The 21,221-nt window shown below is 44.1% G+C and overlaps 1 protein-coding gene across 1 annotated transcript in view; it reads right to left on the bottom strand.

Annotated features, from left to right (window-relative positions):
• Positions 1–21,221, bottom strand: part of AJAP1 (adherens junctions associated protein 1) — a 74,515-nt gene that overhangs the window by 16,001 nt on the left and 37,293 nt on the right. The window contains exon 2 of the mRNA XM_074975889.1: positions 3,884–3,971. Coding sequence (XP_074831990.1) covers positions 3,884–3,971 — 88 coding nt within the window. The remainder of the gene's footprint in view (positions 1–3,883; positions 3,972–21,221) is intronic.

Below are 21,221 nucleotides of genomic sequence, written 5' to 3'. Positions count from 1 at the left end.
TGCCCATAATGGTGATCTGTACAATTTACATTGATTTCTCAAACTGAAATAGATATCTGCTAAAGATATCCAATTTCCCCACAGTGGGAATCTGCACAGACAATATAAACTTTGCACTGTGCGGAACAAACATTCTTCTCAAAGTGTTTATGAAGCAGGTAAACCTCATTCGCTAGAAGTGAAAACTGATTCACAGAGTGGTTATATGACTAACTCAAAGTCACATAGTCAGTTTCTGGCATGGAGGGGTATGCAAGGAACACATCTTATCCCATTATCTACCACTCTTATTACTTCATCATATTACCTGTCCTGGTTCCACGGTATATGCAAGGACTCAAAATACAATTTAACAAAGGTTAGCGCTACATAAATAGATCACAATGCCATAGGGATTTTTGGCCTTTTTTTCTGTTGCACAATAACTGTAAGTGAGATTTTCTGACACCTTATTATTTGGAATTAATCTATTTTTTGTTTGGAAGATTTTTCCCCCACACTGGAGTGACCATGAGCAGGTCACTCCAAGTCTTGCTGTTTGGCCTGAGCTAATTAGTTGAAATTGGTGACATAAATCAGGTAGCATTGTGTCAATTTTCTGCACTGTGACGTGTCTAACACTCTAGCTTGTCAGAAAAGAGAGAGTGGAAATAGCAAACAATATTTGAATATTTTTCTGTTTTTTTTCATTAAAATACACAAAAACTCATTGATATTTCAAATTAAACTAAAGCTAAATTGGTAAAAGAGGGAGAGAGCAAAGTTTTCATGGATTCTCCTCCTTTTTCCCAGATTTTCATCAAAATATGAAATTTTGATAGTTTTTTTTTCTTCTCTATTTAGAAGTCAAAGAAGATGGCCAGCTGTTATAAGGACTTCTGTTGTAAATTTCAAATTTGTTTCCTCCAAAGGTTTGACCATGAAATGCCGACATACAATTTCTGGAAGTCTCTATACCAGGAAAACTGAATTGCAGAAAGCAGACAGAAGAGCTTGTTCAAAGCAAACTCATTTATAAATCTGAGTAAATATTCTCCAACACTGTTTTTCAGTATTTGTCCAGCTCTAAGAAACATCAGTTCCATTCAGCAAGTGTGTGCTCCCCATAAATCAAATGGCCAGTGAAGAAGACATATAGTAATTATTCAGGATCTTGTACACTCATTAAGACTGATGTACAAAAGGCCACCTCATTCTGAAGATGCCTGGTAGATATTAAGAACATTTCCTCTGGTGACTCAACACTGTTACAATGTGGGAAACACACTTGATGCTGATATCCTTTTATTGTTTGTATGTAACATCTTCCAAACCGGCCAGCAGTGAGCCAGACAGAGATGGACGAATTGGCTCTCCTGGACCACCATCAACACATCAGCTAAACCCCAAAGATGGGCAGAAATAGGGGTCCTACTCCAAAACTCACAGAAGTCAATTAGAAGACTTCCACCTGTGTGAATAGACTCTAGAAGAGCCCCTAGATGTGTCAGAATTAACATGCCAAAAGGCGTTCTGTTCCTACGGAATTCCTGACTGACTGGCCAAAGGGAATTCTCCCAAAAGAACCTCTTTCTGCCCAGTTCCACAGTTCCAAGAAGTTTGCATACACATAGGTAGTTATTTGATCTCATCCAGATCTAACACATTTCTGAAACTGCTCTTATAACCTGGATGTGTTGGGATCATTCATGATGACTGTGGCTGTTTTTTGATCTACTGACTTGAAGTATTTTGTTAGTCTAACTAAAATCCAGCCTTCTCTCCTTTACTCTCACCTCCCTTATCATCTCCAGGATCTGGTGCTCCCACATCTCAATGCAGCCCACATTCAGCAAAGACAATAAATGCATTTTTGACTTTAAGCATCCAGATAAATCATTGGGACTTAATTAAATGCTTAACTGCTTTGCTGAATAGGGATAGGATCACAGAGACACTTAAAATTAAGCATATCCTGACTTTGGTAGTGCGAGTATTCAGCATTTTGGGAAAAATTGTCCCCCTTCAAAAAGTTGGGAGCCTAGAAACAGAATTATCCACAATCATTAGTGACACCAGAAATTCTTGCCTCATGATACATATTTTAAAGGCATAGTGAAGTATATATCTCTGCTACTGGGCTGACAAAAACATTTCCTCCAAGAATGTTACACTCACTTTCAACCACTTCATTTTCGTGTTGCGCCACTTTTCTGAGCCTTGAACAATACCCAATTGCAATTTGTGTTCATAAACACCTCAGTGCAAAAGGTATGTACATTCTTACTACCCAGGACGTAAGCCGGGCCTTCTCAATCCTGTTTAATAAGGCGGATTCCTGACGATCGGCCTTTTCAGTATATTTCTAGTGTCAATTTGTCCAGTCATCTGAGGAGAATATTGGGATCCCGTGGGGGAAATTATACTGTATGACACCTAAGCTGTGAAACTATTAGAGAACAGAGTTGCTGGGATGTGAGGGGGGGTGGGGGGGAGTTTGTAGATAAGAGGCCTCAGAAATGTGTAAGAGAGAAGATCAACATTGCAATTTTTTCTAATTACCCACAGGTGCAATAGCATTATTACACCAGCCAAACTGACTCAAAGTAGGACAATTTCTCATGGAAAATAGGCAAATGCAGGAATGCCTGGAGCTAAGAACTAACCTATTTTACTACACGCATAGCTGATGTTGAAGAATAAATTAGAGCACATTAGGCAACAGGAGCACATGAGCACTCTAGGAGATGTGGTAAAAGTAAAACTGGATGCGTTCAAGAGGCTCAGAAGATGCATCCAATCCCTAGAGTGGTAGAAAAGGCCAGAAAATATAATTATTATATGCTGAACCAGTCTTTGTCTGTGAAGGAATATCTGAGGTTCAGACAGAAATTCAGCACACAAGTCAGCAATAAAGTCATTCTATTCAAGGCAGGGCACATTTCCTTGTAGGAAAACCCAGAGCAGTAGAGTACATCATTCTGACCTCACCAAAAGATGCCACCATTGAGATGTTTTGTAGCATCTAGAAAGATTAAGGGTACATCTTCACCACATGGAATACTGACACTGACTGGTCGATCTTCCAGGGTTCGATTTTGTGCACCTAGTGGGGACGCACCAAATTGAACTATCAGGGCTCAACAGTTGAGCCCATACTTCTCAATCTCACAAGGAGTAAGGGAGGTTGACAGGACAGTTTCTCCTATCAACCTCCCTCAGTGAAGATGGCCAGATAAGTCAATCATAGATAAGTCAATGCCAGCGACACAACTGGCCTTGCTGGCATTGCATATCTACAATTGACTTGAAGGGCTAGTGTAGACCTGGTATAAAAGGTGCAATATGATGTTCTTCCAGTGGGAAGTCCAAAGGTTCTGAGGAAGTGAAGCTGAATCCCTGAGCTCTGGCAATATGCAAAATCACAGACTTGATGACCTTATATCAAAACGCAGCTTACACAACTGCATCTCATGGGAAGAGACTGGATTGGGTGTAAGTGCATTCTCACCACAATATTTCTTAGCTCAGACATGAATGGTGGGGTGGTTTTTCTTGTGCTGTGGTGATGGCCATTGGTGTTTGGTTTTCCATTCTTGCAAATACAGCTGGACAGTGCAAGGCTGGGCATGATACCAAATTGTAAATAAAAAGACTGAGGCTTCCAAGAGAGCTGAGAGCCCATCTCTGAAAATCTCAGCCTAAACCAACCCTATTTTTAACATCTCTGTAATTCGCCAGATCTCATTCCCAACATATATATTTTATTCATTCTTTGCAATTCAAAAGAATTATTGTTCCTGTCCCTCCACCCAGGCCCAGTCTATCCCCCCACCCACCCTCACACACACACATCAGCATCAGCAGCAACACTCAGGCCAGACAGAGTCACCTTAGTCCTTACCAATTTTTCAAGACAAGAGTTGTTATCAGAGCAGCTATGACCATGATGAGCGACACTGTGATTGTGATTATCTGATGGACTGCCAGACCTGCGAAGAAAAAAAACCAAGAGTGTGGAGAGAGGAAACAAACGGAACCCAAGATAATGAGCAAAGACCCAAGCTGCAGCTGAAGTACTTGGACAAACTTTAAGCTCTACTCAAGTCAAGACCTCCCCACCCCCATGAAGCAGATGCAGAGTGAGCAACAAGGCTATGATTCCACTCAGGTTTTGTGGGGATGAGCAAAGCAAAGAAAGGTGTACAGGCTGGAGACCCTGCCATGGCCATGTGGCTCTAGAACTTGTTCAGCATCCCTCTGTACTTGGACCTACCACTGCACTGGCCGCCAAGTACAGCAGGTTCCCATTGCTCCTTCCATCAGTCATCTTCCCTGCCAGCCTCCAGATGCTGCTTCCTTATCTGCCCTTTAGACACCAAGGGCGCACGGTGCCGCTGCCTCTCTACCTTTACTCACAGGCTCCCATGGCCTCTGCTTCCCTTTCCTCCACACAGGCTTTCATACATCTTACTCTTGCTTCTCCTGGATCTTTCCTCTCTCACCCTGCATCTACCAACTCGAGCCATCGTGACTCACTCATTCGTGCACCCTCTCTGCAACTCAGGAAGCTTGGAACCCCGCCAGGCTCCTGTCCCCTTCATCCCTCCCAAGTGCCACCACCTGCCCAATCCCTGCTGCAGTCCATGAAAGCAGCCTGAGCCCTGGGCTGGGCACCTCATTCAGAGACAAGTGGGATTCTATAATTCTTGGGGAATGGATGTGTTTGTTTGACTGAAACTGACTGGCTGAGCTTCAAAGAGGTCCTGGATCATGCTCTGGTATCACCACATCACAAGGAGGCCACAGGGGTTGTTCCTGACACCAGCATGGGAGTATGATCATATATAATTTGGTTAGTCAGGGAATATGAATGGAATTTACAGGCACCACCAATCGCTGCTGCCTTCCTCAAAACACAGAGTCTGATGAAGTGGGTTTTCCTCACAAAAGCTCATTACTGAAGAAATAAAATTGTTAGAGAACTTTTTTTTGGGGGGGGGGAAGCTACAGACTAACACAACTACCCCTCCATAGAAACCAAAACCTAACCCCCGAATAACCCACTGGTGATGATGAGAAATAACCCTCTCCCAGTAAACCCTACTTTGTCCTATGAGGTCACCCTTTCACAGCATTTGCCGTCAGAATCAAACCTGAGAGGCATAATAAGTAATATTAATTCTCCACCTACTCCCACCAGTTCCTCTTCTCATGTTTAAATAATGATTTTTAATTACGTCTCAGAGAGAGGTTGGTTTAGCTGAAAAGTGCTGGACACTTTGGGCATCAAAGCCTACCCCAACAACTGCTAGTACAAGGGCAGGGGCTAAGCAAACCTCCCCACACAACAAACCTCAGCCTTAGCTAAGTTAGACAGAGCGAGAAAACAGATCCATTCCCAGTCACATGTCAATCTGCTCCTAACCATCTATCTCTGAAAGCCCACTGAGGTGTTGGCTCCTGGGACCTGCCCAGGGTTCCCTGTAATTTTTTCCACCCATGGGCAGAATAAATTTAGTTATGTGCACCAACACATATTGGGATGTGCACCACCAATAGAACCACATACTACCAGCTGTGGGTGCTCTGCTAATCAGCTGAGCGGCACTTGAATCTTTCCTGGGCACCCGCCCAGGTGCTTCCATTACAAGGAACACTGGAACTAACCGCTAAAAACGAGGGCAAGATTCACTCACCCTCCCAAATCATTTCACTCATGGCCAGCAAGCAGCCATCAGACAGCAGCAATTTAATTTTCTGTCTTGCAGTATATAAAAAAAATCTTTAAACTCAGCTTCTATCCCCTCAACTGTGTTCCTTGTCAGCCTGAATTAGGCATGAAGAACTGAAGAAACAAAGACGTATACCCTCTGGAGGAAAGAAGGAAACTTCAGTACAGCTTTGTAGCAAGAGTGGGTTTAACCATAGATAGCAATTACAGCACTAAGTGCTGTCACTTAGAAGGTCAGATGGGCTTATTTAATTCTAATTCACCTTACACAGGCTATAATTTTGACTCGTGCATGATTCCTAATGAGAAATTGGAAAACAGAAGTGTTTTGGTATACACTAGGTTTGCGGCTCAGTGTGTGTTACAGTTGCAATTTTGTAATGAAATGATTTTGCTGGCTGCAGCCCACAGAGGCTATCTTCCACAAACAGATATTAGAGCTCCAGTGACTACTTTGCTGGTGCATGTTGCCTATAATAAATAAATAAATGTCAGTGTGGCACAGAAAACAATGTGTGTGTGTTTAATGCACAGGTTTTATTGTTTCCTCGTCTCATTGGATTTCATTTCATTGGATTCCCAACCTGCTCTTGAGGGGTGAGTACCACATGGAGACAGAAGATTTCATGTGACAGACAGATCCTGAGCCTATGTAAATTGTCACAGCTTCCACTGAAATCAACGGATTAATTTGACAACTTCCCCCAGTTGTGGATCAAGCTAGAAGCATCCTCTGTTTGACAAATCAGGTGCTTTGAAACTAAATATCCTGTCGCTTAAGTTTCTCATCATGCAGTGAAACAGGCAGGGAGGCTGACTAGTTAGCAAGGGCTTGTCTACACGTGGAAACTGATTGTTGGGGTTATGGTAAAACAGGCATGCCAAACTCGCCCCTTGTGTAAGGCATAGTAATTAACCCAGAATCAAGTGACTGCTCATAAGGCGATCATCACTTTCTCCCCAGACCCAGGCTGATCATGTGTGAAACGCAGCCAAGCAAGGCTGTCCTTATGAGTTCATGTGCCCCAGGAAGCCTGAGCACCTGCACCCTCCCTCCCACTGGGTGGTGGCCGGTGCTCAGGGCTGTGGGGGCAGGAGCAGGACAGGGAGGCTGGTGAGGGAACAGGTGGAAGGGGACACAGTGCAGCCTACAAGAGCTGTGGGGTGGGAGGTAGAGCACGGGGCCAAGGCCACCAGAATATATCTATCTCTTAGAACTGGAAGGGTCCTTGAGAGGTCATCAAGTCCTGTCCCCTGCATTCACAGCAGGGACATATCACCATCCCTGACTGATTTGTTTTTTTTTTAATCTATTTGGGCCAGATCCCTAAATGGCCCCCTCAGGGACTGAGCTCACAACCCTGGGTTTAGCAGGCAAATGCTCAAACCACTGAACATAGGGTGTGGGGGGGCTGATGAATTTAGCCACTGGGGCTGGGAGGTGATAATAAGCAGAAGAGTTGTGGGACTGGGGGATTGGGCAGAGCAGGAAGAGGAGAGGTGGTTGGGGACTGGGCTGCAGGGCCAGGAGGTGGAGCAATGGTCCAGCGGGCTAGGGAATTGGGTGGCCACAGCCAGGAGGTGGAGCAAAGGCCAGGGGATTGGGCTGCATGAGGCAGCACTGACCTTCAGCTGCCCAGGCATACACAGGCCAAGCATAGAGGGCAAAGCAGTACCCCAAATGTAGAGATTCCCTATGTGGCTACACACTCTAACACTGCCATGGGACAGCCCGGCAGCCACAGCTCCACCTGTTTCTTGCCCCTCTCCAACCATTCTTTACTTGCCTGCTCTAGGAAAGCAACATGATCTTGTTTATTTCTGCATGCCTGGGACTAAAGTCTAGGTAGGCCTTGCAGACATGTAAAAGAGGTTCTCATTCCCTCCTGTTTGGTGTATTCCAAGCCACTGCCTAGCCCTATATGTGCTTCTTTATTCTTTCATCACATACAGAGCCTTCAGTTCCCCTTTAGATTCAACCCCTGCCCCCAGACACACACATTTTCCTGTTTATTCATGTGTCTCATCAGGATTTATGACTTTCATTACTATCACGGTGATGTTCCACAGTCAGGGGCTGATGGCTCAGTCGGGAAGAGACAGACCCAGCATGCATTGCCTGGAGATGTACCCAGGCTCTAGAAGATAACTGACAGGCTGAGACCATCCCAGATGATGGCACTAATATCACCCCTAGAGAAGGTAGACCCTTAGGGATTCAACTATCTGGTGATGTTACCATGTGTTGCTGGCTTTCATCTTACCTCAGAGTTCTTGCCCACACGTATTCAAAGCACTACTAATTTTCTAGAAATGTCACTGAAATATGTTTCTGATCAGAAGAAGAGTGAAAGACATTGCCTGACAGCAGAAATGGAAGACCACTTGACAGCTGAAGTCTATTGTGACATCTGTTAGCTTCCCAGCAGTGAGGGAAAACGCCCTTCACACGTCACTCAGGATGAGCTCTCACAACAGAGAGCTGCCATTATGTACCTTCTTCTCATCCAGTCTGCAAACCTTTTTGGTTCACACTACAGTAAACTCTTTTAGATCTGGCAACCCCGGGACCAGGAGTTTGCTGGATATTCAAATATTCTGGATAATAGAGTGGTATACCTAGCAACACATAACACTACAGAAAAACAAGATTAGATATTAAGAAACAAAACAGAAATCTACACAAGGTACTTTATTTACCAACCACAGTAATATTATACACTGTAAACTTAAATTTACACTGTATTTGCTGTATTTATTTGTTTTTACCTTCACTATACTGTACTTGTGGAAAACATAACTCAAATTTACTTATGGCTAAAATGACAGTTATTTGAGAGTTCCAGGTAATAGAATGATGGACAGAAAAGTATTTACTGTAATTTCTTCAAAGTCAAGGGGTCAAAGGATTTACTCACTTACTTCCCAACTGTAGACAGCCCATTTTCAAGGACCCTCTGATAGATACATGGTTCCCTTTTACACTGTTTTAGGCTAGTGATTACCCTTATGTACTACCGACCCAGAAACAGATCTTCCACTGGTGAAAACAGGCAAAGTGAATGGACAGAAGCTGACTGACAACTGCTGAGGATCTGGCCCTCAAGGCTCTATCTATCAACATATCTGCCTCATGTTGATGCTGTGTGGATCTGAGCACCAATGCCCCATGTACACTACTCACTAGGGTTATTTATTTTTCATTACTCAAGTTCATACTGTAGCAGCCTCACTGGCCATCTGGCAGCTTCCTGGGGTGATGGACCTTTCCTCACCTTTGCAGCAAAGGAATAAAATATCTAAGCTCTTCGTAGCATAGAGAAAACATCAGTAAAAAGTGACATTTCTTTTAAGAAGTGGTGCAGTCTTTTCTGCCAACATGCATGCCAAGTATAACTCCAACACCCAGAAAGGTGAACTAAGCCACTTTCCTATAATAAAGCCAAGGTCTCCTTTAGTAAGCCCAACCCACAAACACTTTCACTGTCCAGTGCTTCAGCACAGCTAACTTGCAAAGCACAGGATACTCTGCTGAACTCAAAGTTGGTTTGTCAGATATGACAGGGAACAGAAATACCATTCAGAACCACAGGATGCAGCTGACTGGCTCTGGTGAGTACCCTGCTAGGATGAGGAATCCAGAATGGCGCTGTGATACAGAGGGTCATTGGTGGTTTTCTATTCTGTAAGCAACTCTTGTCAAAGCCTCTTTGTTTTGAGGATACCAGTCCTCATCAATAACCCAGCATGAGAGACAGCAGGTTAATGCTTCCCCTCCTTTGAACAAATGGACATAGAGATGCACAGACAGACAGATATTGCTCTCGTATTTTAGAGTGTAACGAACACTGAAATCCAAGTTCCAGATTTTTAAGGTGCCAGGACTGTCCCAGGGCCTGTACTGCCACCCCTGGTTTCCGTCAAACCTTTACTGCCAGGTATTACTATTCCAACACATGTAGCATTCTTTGTACTCCTCTGCGATTGCACATTGTGTCTTAGTGTGTCTGAGGGTCATCTGTCATGCATATAATGAAAAATCGTACATGCAATAATGGCTGGGGACAGCTGGATCAGCAAGTTGTAAAATCAATCAATAGGATTCTCCCCCCACCTTTGATGGGAATAGGGTTGTGATTTGTAATGAAATCAAGCCCAGCTGAAGTATGTATAACATGATAAACCCACCGGCCCCAGAACCAAGCCTTAGGATTCTCCCCCAACCCTTGATGGGTATAGTGTCGTGGTTTGTAATGAAATCAAGCCCGGCAGACATATGTATAACGTCAGATAGGCCCACTCCTTCCAGCCATTGTTATTTTAACAGTGCACAATACAATGTAATAGTGTAATGGACAGAAAACACATTTTAAATTAAAATTATGCTAATGTCTATATATCTATATCTTGCTGTAGGGAGACATATGTGCCTGTATCCACATCTAGGTCTCCCTGAAGCAAGCAGGGAAGAGTTCAACTTAGCTCTGGAGTCAGTAATTTTTAATAACTTCCCCTTGGGACAGTGGGGAGGAGGGGATGCAGTCAGCTTTAACAGAGACATTTTGTGAACACAAAAAATATTCCATGGGGTTCACAGATGTGCCAGCTCCACAGAGTTTGCCCAGTTCTGGTAATGAGGATGAGCAAAATGAATCAGCAGAGGCACTAAGAAATCATATCACTCAGCCTCTACCAACATCCCCAAAGCAAGCCCACACCAAGCCCATTTCCTCCTCTGCTTTTCCTGCAGCTGCAGCTAGTGGGTGCAGGCTAGCTGCACACAGCTGCCATGCTTACAAGATGGAGTGGGTCAAAGGCTGCCTGATAACAGGCACCAGGAGCAATTTCTCTCAGCATGGGATTGGCTGAATGGTGCTGCCCCCAATGCACATTTATACCCACACCTCATCTCACACCACTGGGGCCCTCCAAGAACTTGAAATGACCCAGCTGCCTCTTAGCCATTTAGGGTGGAAAATTTTTCCAAGCTTGCTCAGGCTTGCTGTCAAAGACCCTGGTATCTCACATTTCCCCTTGGCCCCAATGCTGCTTCTACAGAAAACACCTCCCCATGCCTCACTGTCCTCTATTCCCAGCCCTCGACACCTGCTTGTGTTATGAACAACTCCCTGCTAATCAGGACACTGTCTCTGCAAGAGGGGACCTTTTACTTCTCCTTTCAGCATGTGAGAATCACAGAGTCATAGAACTGGAAGGAACATTGTGAGGTTATCAGCTTCATTCCCCTTCACTCACAGCAGGACCAAGCACCATCTAGACCATCCCTGACAAGTATTTGCCCAACCTGCCCTTTAAAATCTCCAATGACAGAGATTCCACAGCCTCACTAGGTGTTTTATTCCACCCTGACAGTTGGAAAGATTTTGCTAGTGTCCACCCAAAACCTCCCTGGCAGCAATTTGAACTCAATGTTTCTTGTCCTATCATAAGAGGTTTTGAAGAATGAATTTTCTTCCTCCTCCTTGCAACACATCTCCACTCACATTCCCACTCAGTCTTCCTTTTTCCAGACTCAACAAACCCAAATTCTTTCAGTCTTCTCTCGTAGGTCATGTTCTCTAGACCTTTAATCATTCTTGTTGCTCTTCTCTGGACTGTCTCCAATGTGTCCATGTTTCCTGAAACATGATGCCCAGAAATGGACACAATATCCCAGTTCACACCTAATCAGTGCAGACTAGAGTGGAAGAACAACTTCTAATGTCTTGCTTACGACACTCTAGATAGTACATCCCAGAATGAAGTTTGCTTTTTATTCCAACAATATCACACCATAGCTTGTGGCCCACTATGAACACTGCTAGATCCCTTTCTGCAGTACTCCTTCCTAGAAACTCCTGGAGATTTGAGTCATCTTTGTGCTTACACCTGTTTTGTGTTTTTGGCTGTGTTTTGGTGCCAGCCCTGATCCATTTAGCTACAGAGAAGGTGGACATCCCTTCAAGAGCAATCCCCAGAGTGTTTAGGTGTGGGACCTGACTTGTGGATTTGTAATCCAAAGCAGTCGCCCTGCACCAATGACCCACTGCAGCTCCCACTGTGCAGCAGAAGTGTTCAACTGACAGGCCACCCGATCAGCAAAATGGATGGGGTCAGGGCTCTGATTTCTTCTTTTACTGCCATCAGGGCATATGCAGGTAAAATTTCTTCTCTACCAGCACACTGCCAGAAACAGCTCAATCTATTCAACGCTAATGCTGTGAGACACTCAGCAGGAGTTGAGAACTGGGGGAGGCAGAAACCGACCGTGGTGCTGACATTTTGAAAGCACTCAGGGATTAGCAGCTTGCTTTCCACATTGCCCCAGTCTTGCCATTTGCAGAAATATCAGATGTCAGGATTTCAGCCACCAGCTGGGAACTGCCACATTAAAAACAATGAAAATAAAGAGGGGGTTGGTACACAGAAAGAAACACACACTCGACATTTACCAGCAGCGTAACAGTGTGGGAGTGAAAGAGTGAGGAGGGGAACCTGAAGCAGGAGTGGAATTTCAGAATGTCTTAAAAAGGGACAGGAGAATAGGGGAATGGGATGAGAAAGGAAGGAACTGGGCAGATGTCACTGGTGAGAAAGCCTTCACTAGTGAGATAGGCAGTATGTGTCACAGAGGCAGAGTATGGTGAAATGCATTCCTTGTGGTCACGAAGTCAGCCAGTCTCAGAGTTGGAAAGCGAGCCAATGTGTCTCTCCTCCCAGTCCCACTAGACAAGACTTCCTCCCCTTATTACCTCACTTCTTTGCTCTTAGACAATCAAGCCCCAAAGAGCATTTTGGGCATCTCTTCACAGTATTCTTTGCATGTCCTATGGGCAAATGGGAGAGTTTGGCTTTCTGTGAGCAACACCTTCCTCTGGGCAGAGAAGTGCTCAAGATTATGCACATTTCAGATTTCCAAGAGTTTTTGCCCTCCCTTCTCAATCACATGTGAATTGCCTCATCTCCCTCCTGCCCCCTGAATAGCAGGGGGCTGTCGGCCACTGTGCCAGCAATATCTCTGTGCTGAGAAATTGAATGCACACAGATGAGGCAAAGGCATTTTTCCTCCCCAAGCTCAAGCACCAATTCTACAGATGACCCATTTCCTTTATTTACTCCCAGTTACACTTCAGAATTTCAAGCAAATTATACCCAGGTTCTGCTCATAGAGAACAGCTTCCCAGCATGGCCAGCAAGAGGTTAAGTAGCTCCCAATGGTGACACACTCATGGTCTCCCTCAAACTATCATGGGTTGTAGTGAAGGAAATAAGAATTTCACAGCATAAGGGGCATCTTGGCATTACCAACCAGTCAAAGAGCACTCAAGCTTTACAGAAAGGCCATGTAGCCTGGAACAACATGAACCATCAGTGGTTTTAATTAATGCACATGCTTATTAATAACAAGCAGCCCTGTAGCACCTTAGAGACTAAGAAAATGTATTTATGAGGTAATGAGCTTTCGTGGGTCTTACTCACAAAAGCTCATTACCTCAAAAATGAATTTGTTAGTCACACGACTGTTTGTTGTTCATGAAGCTCCAGACTATTCATAAATTCAGAGGAGTAGCTGTGTTAGAGTGTCTAAGTCGTAGGGTCAGTTTCTATGTTATTCTTGCTCTTAATCTTATGCTTCACATACTTGGTTGGCTCCTACTGTCATTGCTTTCCTTCATGGAGCTCTCCCATGCTATGTTTCCACCACTGACTCCTGTTGAATTCAATGGGATCTTGAGGGACTTGGCAGCTATGCAATGAAGTTATAGCTGATATGCCCAAGAGAACACAACCGGTCAGGAGCCACCAAAGCAAGATCCCCATTCCACACACTACATGAGACACCTCGTTACCTCTAGGTCATGGCAGTGGCTGGCTCCTTTTGCTTTGTTAGAAAGCCAATAACTCTTCTGCTCAAGCCTTGCTTTAACCAACCACTAGCTCAGGCGAATGACTGAGGTAGCAGCAATATCAAACCATCAACTCTAATTTACTCAAATTGAGAATGGGAGTGGGAAATGAAGAAGAAACAGCAAAACCTCACCTGTGGCTGGTTACATGCTTCCAAACGAGAGTGTGCCCGGTCTAGCTGTCTTTTCCCAGAGATGAGGGGCTGTAATGCAGCCAGGCAGCAGGAGGAAGATGGCTACCTCACTGTTTCATTAAAACCTCTACAGAGCTGGGAATGTTTGGCAAATTTGCTATGTTACTTTGAAAAGGGGATGGGGAGGGAACGAAGGAAGTGCAGAAGCAAAATAGCAATCACCTTCCCACAGGCTTCTGCAGGAATTTCTGAAAGGTTTCCTGGTGGGCAATACCATTAAATGAAATAGCAGCCACCGTGTTTACGCCACCAACTTCCATTCAATTAACAACAGTGCAAGATAAAGGGACACATCAAATAAAGGCCTATCAACCAGACAGCTGATGTCTGGGCTGCACATTTGATCAGCAGCTGCAGGTGGAATTCATATGGGGAACCCTCATTATTTAGCCAGCCTTTTCGAGCTGCAAAAAGCAGAAGTGGGACGGAGAGAGATGGGATGCTCTCTAGACAGATGTCACGGTGCTGGTTCTGTCTCGTGGCATGGACTATGGCAGTTCATCCAGCAGGCAGAGGGATTCCAGAGGCATTGGCTCAGCACAGGCGGAGGAGCTGCAGGGAGAGGACCTCGCCTTCAATATCAGCAGAAGGGTCTCAAGATCTCAGGTGTGTCAGAGCACTGGGTCTTCGTGTCTGTAGGAATGAAATTCAATAGCTCCCTCCACGGAGTTAGGGGCAGTGTTGCCCAGAGAGCTAATGGACGCAGTTGGGCAGTTCTCAAGTTGGAACTACCATCTGGAGGCAGGTCTCTCTTGGCTGGTGGAATCTATTAGGGAGACATTTGGTCTGTTGTTGGTGGATACTGTCCTTGTCTCCACAGCATCCCCTGACTGGCGAGATTATTGGCTGCATGGAGATACATTTGAGCCAGGGCCTGACAACTGGTCAAGCATTGCTCTAACTCTAATCTTGCCATTGTGATGTAGGTGGTGGAGAAGAGGTGATGGGCCTTTCACTCTTCAATCTTTTCCACAGGACAAGGGAGTGCCAGAAGGTCTGGCAGTACTTGAATGTCCTCTTGAGACCAGCAGCACTGATCACTCCAGTCAGAACCAAAACCCTCTGAAGTGATTTTATATCCTTTTCACTCAAGTGTGTTTGGATCAGGTCCTTGGGGTGGGGATAGGGGGTGTCATAGCAACCTTGACTCATAAATACCACGTTACAGTTTGGTGAAAATGAGATCCAATGAGAAAGACTGGCAGGTGCAAAGCCTCACCTATACCAGTGGTTTCCCAAGTGTGGCCTGTGGGCCACTAGTGGTCTGTAACCATCTTCGTGGGCCACAGATTCTGGACTTGTGCCACATACATACACACACCAGCAGGGAGCCTCCCTGTCTCTCTAGCCCTGCACTCCCCCTTATATTACAGCTGCATATCTACATTTTTATGCACCAGTAGACTAATATGAATTATTTAGTATTTAAGATATTTAGAGATAAGTAGTGCATTTTGTCATCATGGGGTGGATGGCTGGTGGTCCACAAAAAGGTTTGTGTTGAACAGGGTGAGCCATGGGTGAAGAACTTTGAGAATCATTGGCCTATACTAACCCTGCCTGGAGTACACTCACAAGAGAGAATGTGGGATTGCAGATCGGATAACTGAACGGACTGGGTCCCCACACCAAAGAGACACAATGAAAGAAGCCTCATTAAATGTTCATGCTGGAGCACAAATGCCACACACGTCCCAAAGTCAGAAGCAATACAAATCTTAGCAGCACTAAAGTGCGATCAATCTAACTACATCGCACAAAAAACTTGGACCTACTCCCAGTGGGACACTGCTGCAAAAAAAGGAACGAGTTCTAAAAATATACTAGGACAAGTTAGTGCTGGATCCCTTTAAACTCCTGGAGGTTCTGTAGTAGGCCCTGCTGCAAGGTTGGGAAGGAGGGAAGAGAGGGAGCTGCAGCCGTTGAGGAGAAGGCATAGAGAGAAGAGATTTGAAGACGGGCTGGGTAAATTGTAGATCAGTACCAGAAGAGGAGTCTGGGGAAAAAAATCTAAAAACTTTTGAATTTTGAAGTCAATAATTTCAGTTAATTTTATTAAATGTATGAACACATTTAAGATGGTCATAAAGTAAAACATTTTGGCCATGTCTACACTTAGAGAAAACTTTGAAATGGCCATGCTAACGGCCAAATCAAAGAATACTACTGAGGCACTGAAATGCATATTCAGTGCCTCATTAGCATGCCGCCAGCTGCGGCACTTCAAAATTGCCGCTTTTCGCTCCCATTCAGCTCATCCAGATGGGGGTCCCTTTTGAAAGGACCCCGCCAACTTTCTCAAAGAACCCCATCTAAACGAGAGAGGAGGGAGCAAAAATCAGCAATTTTGAAGTGCAGCGGCATGCTAATGAGGTGCTGAATATGCATTTCAGCACCTCTTTAGTATTCTTCGAAACATCCATTAGCATGGCTATTTCAAAGTTTTCTCTAATTGTAGACGTAGCCTTTGTCTAACACAAAAGGGTTTGTTTTAGTTTTGTTTGTTTGGTTTTTTTCACTTTTTAGATTTGCTATAAATTTTGGAGAAAAATACTTTGGTTCAACCTGAAACAATATCTTTTCCTGATTTTTCAGACCTGTTAGTCAGACAGAAAACTGGTATTCACTCTGCCCTAGCTAGGACAAAGAGAAATCAGATCTTATGTTTCAGGGTACAAGATGTTCACCACCATGGCCAGGAAGGATTCTTTCCCTCCTCGTGTACAGGTCTGCCTAGATGGCTAAATAAACTTCAAAAGGCAGGAAAAGTACTTCACCTGGAATCCTGGTGAGACAGCAAGGCCACTACTACCGGACTGTGGAAATGCTGCAGTTTCAGTCTCAGGGGAGGGAAGCAATTATCACCTGAGCTGTGTCTACGCTACAGAGTTCTGTCGACAGATGTCACTGTCAACAGACATTTCCTGACAGATCTTTGTCTACCGAACATGCCCACAGCTAATACAGGCTCTCCCCACCAATGCCCTCTGTCAATAGAGAGCAGTCAGACTGCCCAGAGCTCTGGGGACAGAACAGCCAACTGGAGGCTCTGCAAACTAGGCATCTAGGTGAACCGGAAGCCCCTTCTGTCGACACAGCCCCCCCCCCCCAAAGCATCTACACTATTATTTTGTCAACAGAATCTGTCGACAGAGGCACTATGCCTCATACAGTCAAGACAGAACTCTGCCGGGAAAACTGCTGCGTTCTGTCGGCAGATGTTTGACCGAACTCGTTTGTAGTGTGGCCTCTCCTTAGTTTTGCTGACTGAGGCCTCTTCTGTCGGCAGAACTCTGTAGCGTAGACCCAGCTGTAGAGTTTGGAATCTGATAAATTTAACTGTCCAAGAGGATCTTCTCCTTTCCCATTTGCCTTCTGAGCTATTCTCAGTGTAGTCAACAGCCCCCATGGGCCCCAGGGTAAAGTGGGAGGGGAGTCCAACTTCACACGCCCAGAAGGGGTGGGGCCAGTAGAGGAACGGGCAGGGCCTAGGGAAGTCAGCCCATACCTCTGCTTGAATCATGGTGCTAGGCCCTCCCTGCTTCCCTCAGAGCCATACAGAGAGGTGCAGCAGCACTTCCACAGCACTTAAAAGGGGCACAGAGCAATGGTTGCTGCCACTGCAAAAGTAGCAGTGTCTATGGCCAGAGCTCTGGGTCCTTTAAAATGCAATGGGGCAAGTGCCTCCCCTCCTTCCCCTGTCGGCGAGTCTAGCTATCCTCTCCCTGTCCTGCATCCTGACAACAAAAGGCTGCTGTGTTACCATATGTACGGAATTACTGCAGGCTACCTACCACAGCTCAATGGTGCAGTGGACCTGTCAGATAGGTACCAACTTATAATTACACAACTAATGTGCACCCAGTGTCAAAAACCCCACCATGAATTAAACATGTGCCAGAGCTGCCTGACAAACTTTTCTTCCGGAAAGAGGTAGGACTAATGGGGAAGGTATACTTGCTCTTGTCTGCTGAATGCAGCATCCTTCCCCAGTGGTTCCCAAAGCAGGGCATGGTACCACGTGAAGGAAAGGAAATGCAACATACAAACCTGACAAAAGAGCTTAGGGAGCATTTCTACACAACTGTAATGGATGTGGTGCGTGTGAGAGAAAAGGCAAATGAGGGCAAAATACATGTTTTTTCTGGGTTTTTTTTGGTTTTGTTTTTCATTGTTTAATCTAGCTATTAGGATCTGTGTGCAGGAAAGGAATATGGCATGTAAAATCAATAACTAATAAAATAAATCAACCCTTCTCTCCTCCGTGAAAGAAGTAATATGTTTCATTCTTTATGATTGTAGCTGGGAGTCTGTAATTTAAAATAAATAAGAAAACTGAGTGCCCTAAAGAGTAAACATCTGTAGCAAAAGAGGGAAAAGACTTGAAAAGGGGGATTACTGTGGGCCATGTGTATTAGTTAATCTTCTTAAGAGCTGGCAGCTGTCACACATGGCAGTCCAGAGCAGCACACCTCACACTCAGTCCAAAGAGAGACTCTTGTTAATTTGCTGCACCCTGCACCACAGGCGCCTCTGGCTGATCAATTAGTTCTTGTGCCAAGGGGTCACTCTGACGTCACTCAGCATCAGATGCGCTCACTAACCTACATAAAGTAATGAGTCTTGAGTGAAGGCAAAATTATTTTAATTCCCTCCTGACAACTCAAATGCCAATGAGTGATGTGAAGGAAGTGAGGAAAATGGGACCCAGCAGTTAGACCAGTGGGGTATAGGAACAACAACTGAGAATCGGGATTCCTGGATTACATCCAGAATTCCCTGTTAGATGAGCACTTGGGTGGTCACCTGGAAGAGAGTCATATGCTCGTCAGCTGATTAGAAGATTGTCCACAGTCAGCAGCCTGTGTTTCTATGGGTGGTGCACATCGACACTGGCCTCAGAGCACATAACAAAATTTATTCTGCCCATGCATGGAAAAAAATAGAGGACATGTAGAGGACATCCCCGGCTCAGGGAGAGAGTTTGTTTTCCTGATTGGGTAGCAAGACTTCAAGTCAAGACTCAGGAGTTATAGTTTTGGTTCTTGGAGGGAGCGTGATCTCATGATTAGAACAAGAATGGAACGTCCAAATTCCTGGATTTTATTCCCAACTCTGCTGCTGACCACACCGGTGATTTAAGTGTGGTGGCTTGTTTTACTCACCTCCAAAAAAGGGTATATGTATAATTATATTTGTCTGACAAAATTGCTGTGAGGATTAATAAGATAAAATTTCTAAAGCACTTTCAAATCCATGAACAAAAAGTGTTATATGCCTGCTAAGTGTTGTTGGATTTGTTATCAAAGGAAAAATTTAAATATAATGCACTGTTAAGGGAATCAGCTACAATGATTGCAAACAGAAATCCAATTCTGCATTAGGAGTCCTGTGGCACTGTAAAGACTAACAATTTTAACATAGCTCAAACTTGTGAGTTGTAACTCATGTCATCAGGATGCATGAAGGGGAAAAAAAAAGAAACAGTAAGGATAGAGAGATGGGAGTGCTTCATCAGAGCAATGACCCATTGCCACATTTATTGGACATATATAACCAGACTACCTCTCTGCAACAGAATAAATGGACACAAATCAGACATCAAAATGGTAACATACAAAAACCAGTGGGAGAACATTTTAACCTCTCTGGACACACAGAGACCTGAAAGTTGCCATGCTAAAGCAAAAAAAACTTCAAAACCAGGCTGCAATGTGAAACTGATGAGCTAGAATTCATATGCAAATTTGACACCATCAGAATGGGTCTAAACAGGGATTGGGAATGGCTTACTCATAAGTGTTGTTCTACTTTAAGTATTCTTACTTTCATATCCACTTCCATCCTGACTGAATAACTCTGAAGTAAGACTCCCATCTCTGTATTCCTACTATCTGTTTCTTCCCTTTCACACATCTGATGGAGTAAGTTGCAACTTGCGAAAGCTTATACCCTAATAAAATTCTCAGAGGGGTAGCTATGTTAGTATATATCTGCAAAGACAACAAGAAGTCCTGTGAAACTTCAAGATAAACAGATTTATCCAGGCATAAGCTTTCATAGTTAAAACCCCCATTGTCAGATGCATTGGAGGCATAACAACATTGTGGGTCTTCAAAAGTGCCACCAGACTCCTTGTTTTTGTTGAAAGAGACTACCATGACTAACCCAATCAAACCATAGTAACTTTTCATGATGGACAGCCCTGATTTTTTAAGGCCATATATCAACATATAAATTGGCAAAGTTCCTGTGATGGAGGCTGCTGGGAAATGTTTTCAGGCATTAGAGTAAATTAGTATTCTGTTACTCAATAGGAAGTGGTAAGAAACAATTTTTTCTAGTGCTGAATAACCTTGTTGACCATCCATCAGCATCAGGATAAAATTGATGGGCTTAATAAATACCCATAATGCACCTTTAACTAAACCATTAGGGGATCATCAGTACTGTGTGTTTTAGGGCAGAAGTTGAAGTCTATAACAGTTGCATAGAGTTTTCATTATTTTCCCACCCCTTGCCACTCTGAGTGAAGAGGCAGCTTGAAATACAGAGTATCAATCAAACTAATGAAATAAAACAAAATCTGGAAATTCCTACATTTAGTACAGCTGCCTTACAAGAATTTGCTTTAAAATTAAGGAACACAATCCCAAATGGGGCCATGAACAAACAGACAAAATCACAGGAGAGAATTCCTGACCCAGCTCAAGTCAATGAGATTTTTGCCAGGATTTCATGCAGTATGTTTTCTTCTACATAAAACTTTCATTTTCCAAATGCCACTTTAGTTGATATGAGCTTAGCTGAGCAGAGACTGAGCTAGATAGTTTTTCGCTGGATTGTAACTAAGGAGACCAGGAAATCCATTTTCCATTTGGATGACAAATGAAAAAAAATCAAACAGAGAGAATTGGGTTCCCCAACAGACATCTCAATACATCAGCCTTTTGCAGGTCTGTGTGATTAGCAGTAAGAATTTTGACTCAAGGTGCTCTTCAGAAGACATTTGTTATAGTGGTTATTGTCATTACTGCTTGTTTCTCAGGAGCACCTAGAGACATCAGCCCAGATCAGGGTCCCATTGTGCTGGGTGCTGTATCTCTATGTAATAAGAGATCTCCTTGCTCTGACATCCAATCAATGTGCAGCATTACTCAAAAAAAGCAAACAGAAAGATAAGAGTCATTAAAAAAAGGGATAAAGAATAAGACAGAATGCTCCAAAATATCTGTTAGTCCATAAGGTGCCACCAGACTTCTTCCTGTTTTTGAAGATACAGACTAACTCGGCTACCTCTCTGACATATAAATCCATAGTACACCCACATCCTGACTACTGCACACAGATGTGGTCACATCATCTCAAAAGAGATATATTGGCATGGGACAAGATTCAGAAAAGGAC

Source organism: Carettochelys insculpta, chromosome 23 (assembly GCF_033958435.1).
Source record: "Carettochelys insculpta isolate YL-2023 chromosome 23, ASM3395843v1, whole genome shotgun sequence".
Classification (NCBI taxonomy): domain Eukaryota; kingdom Metazoa; phylum Chordata; order Testudines; family Carettochelyidae; genus Carettochelys; species Carettochelys insculpta.
This window is presented reverse-complemented; position numbering and strand designations above follow the sequence as displayed.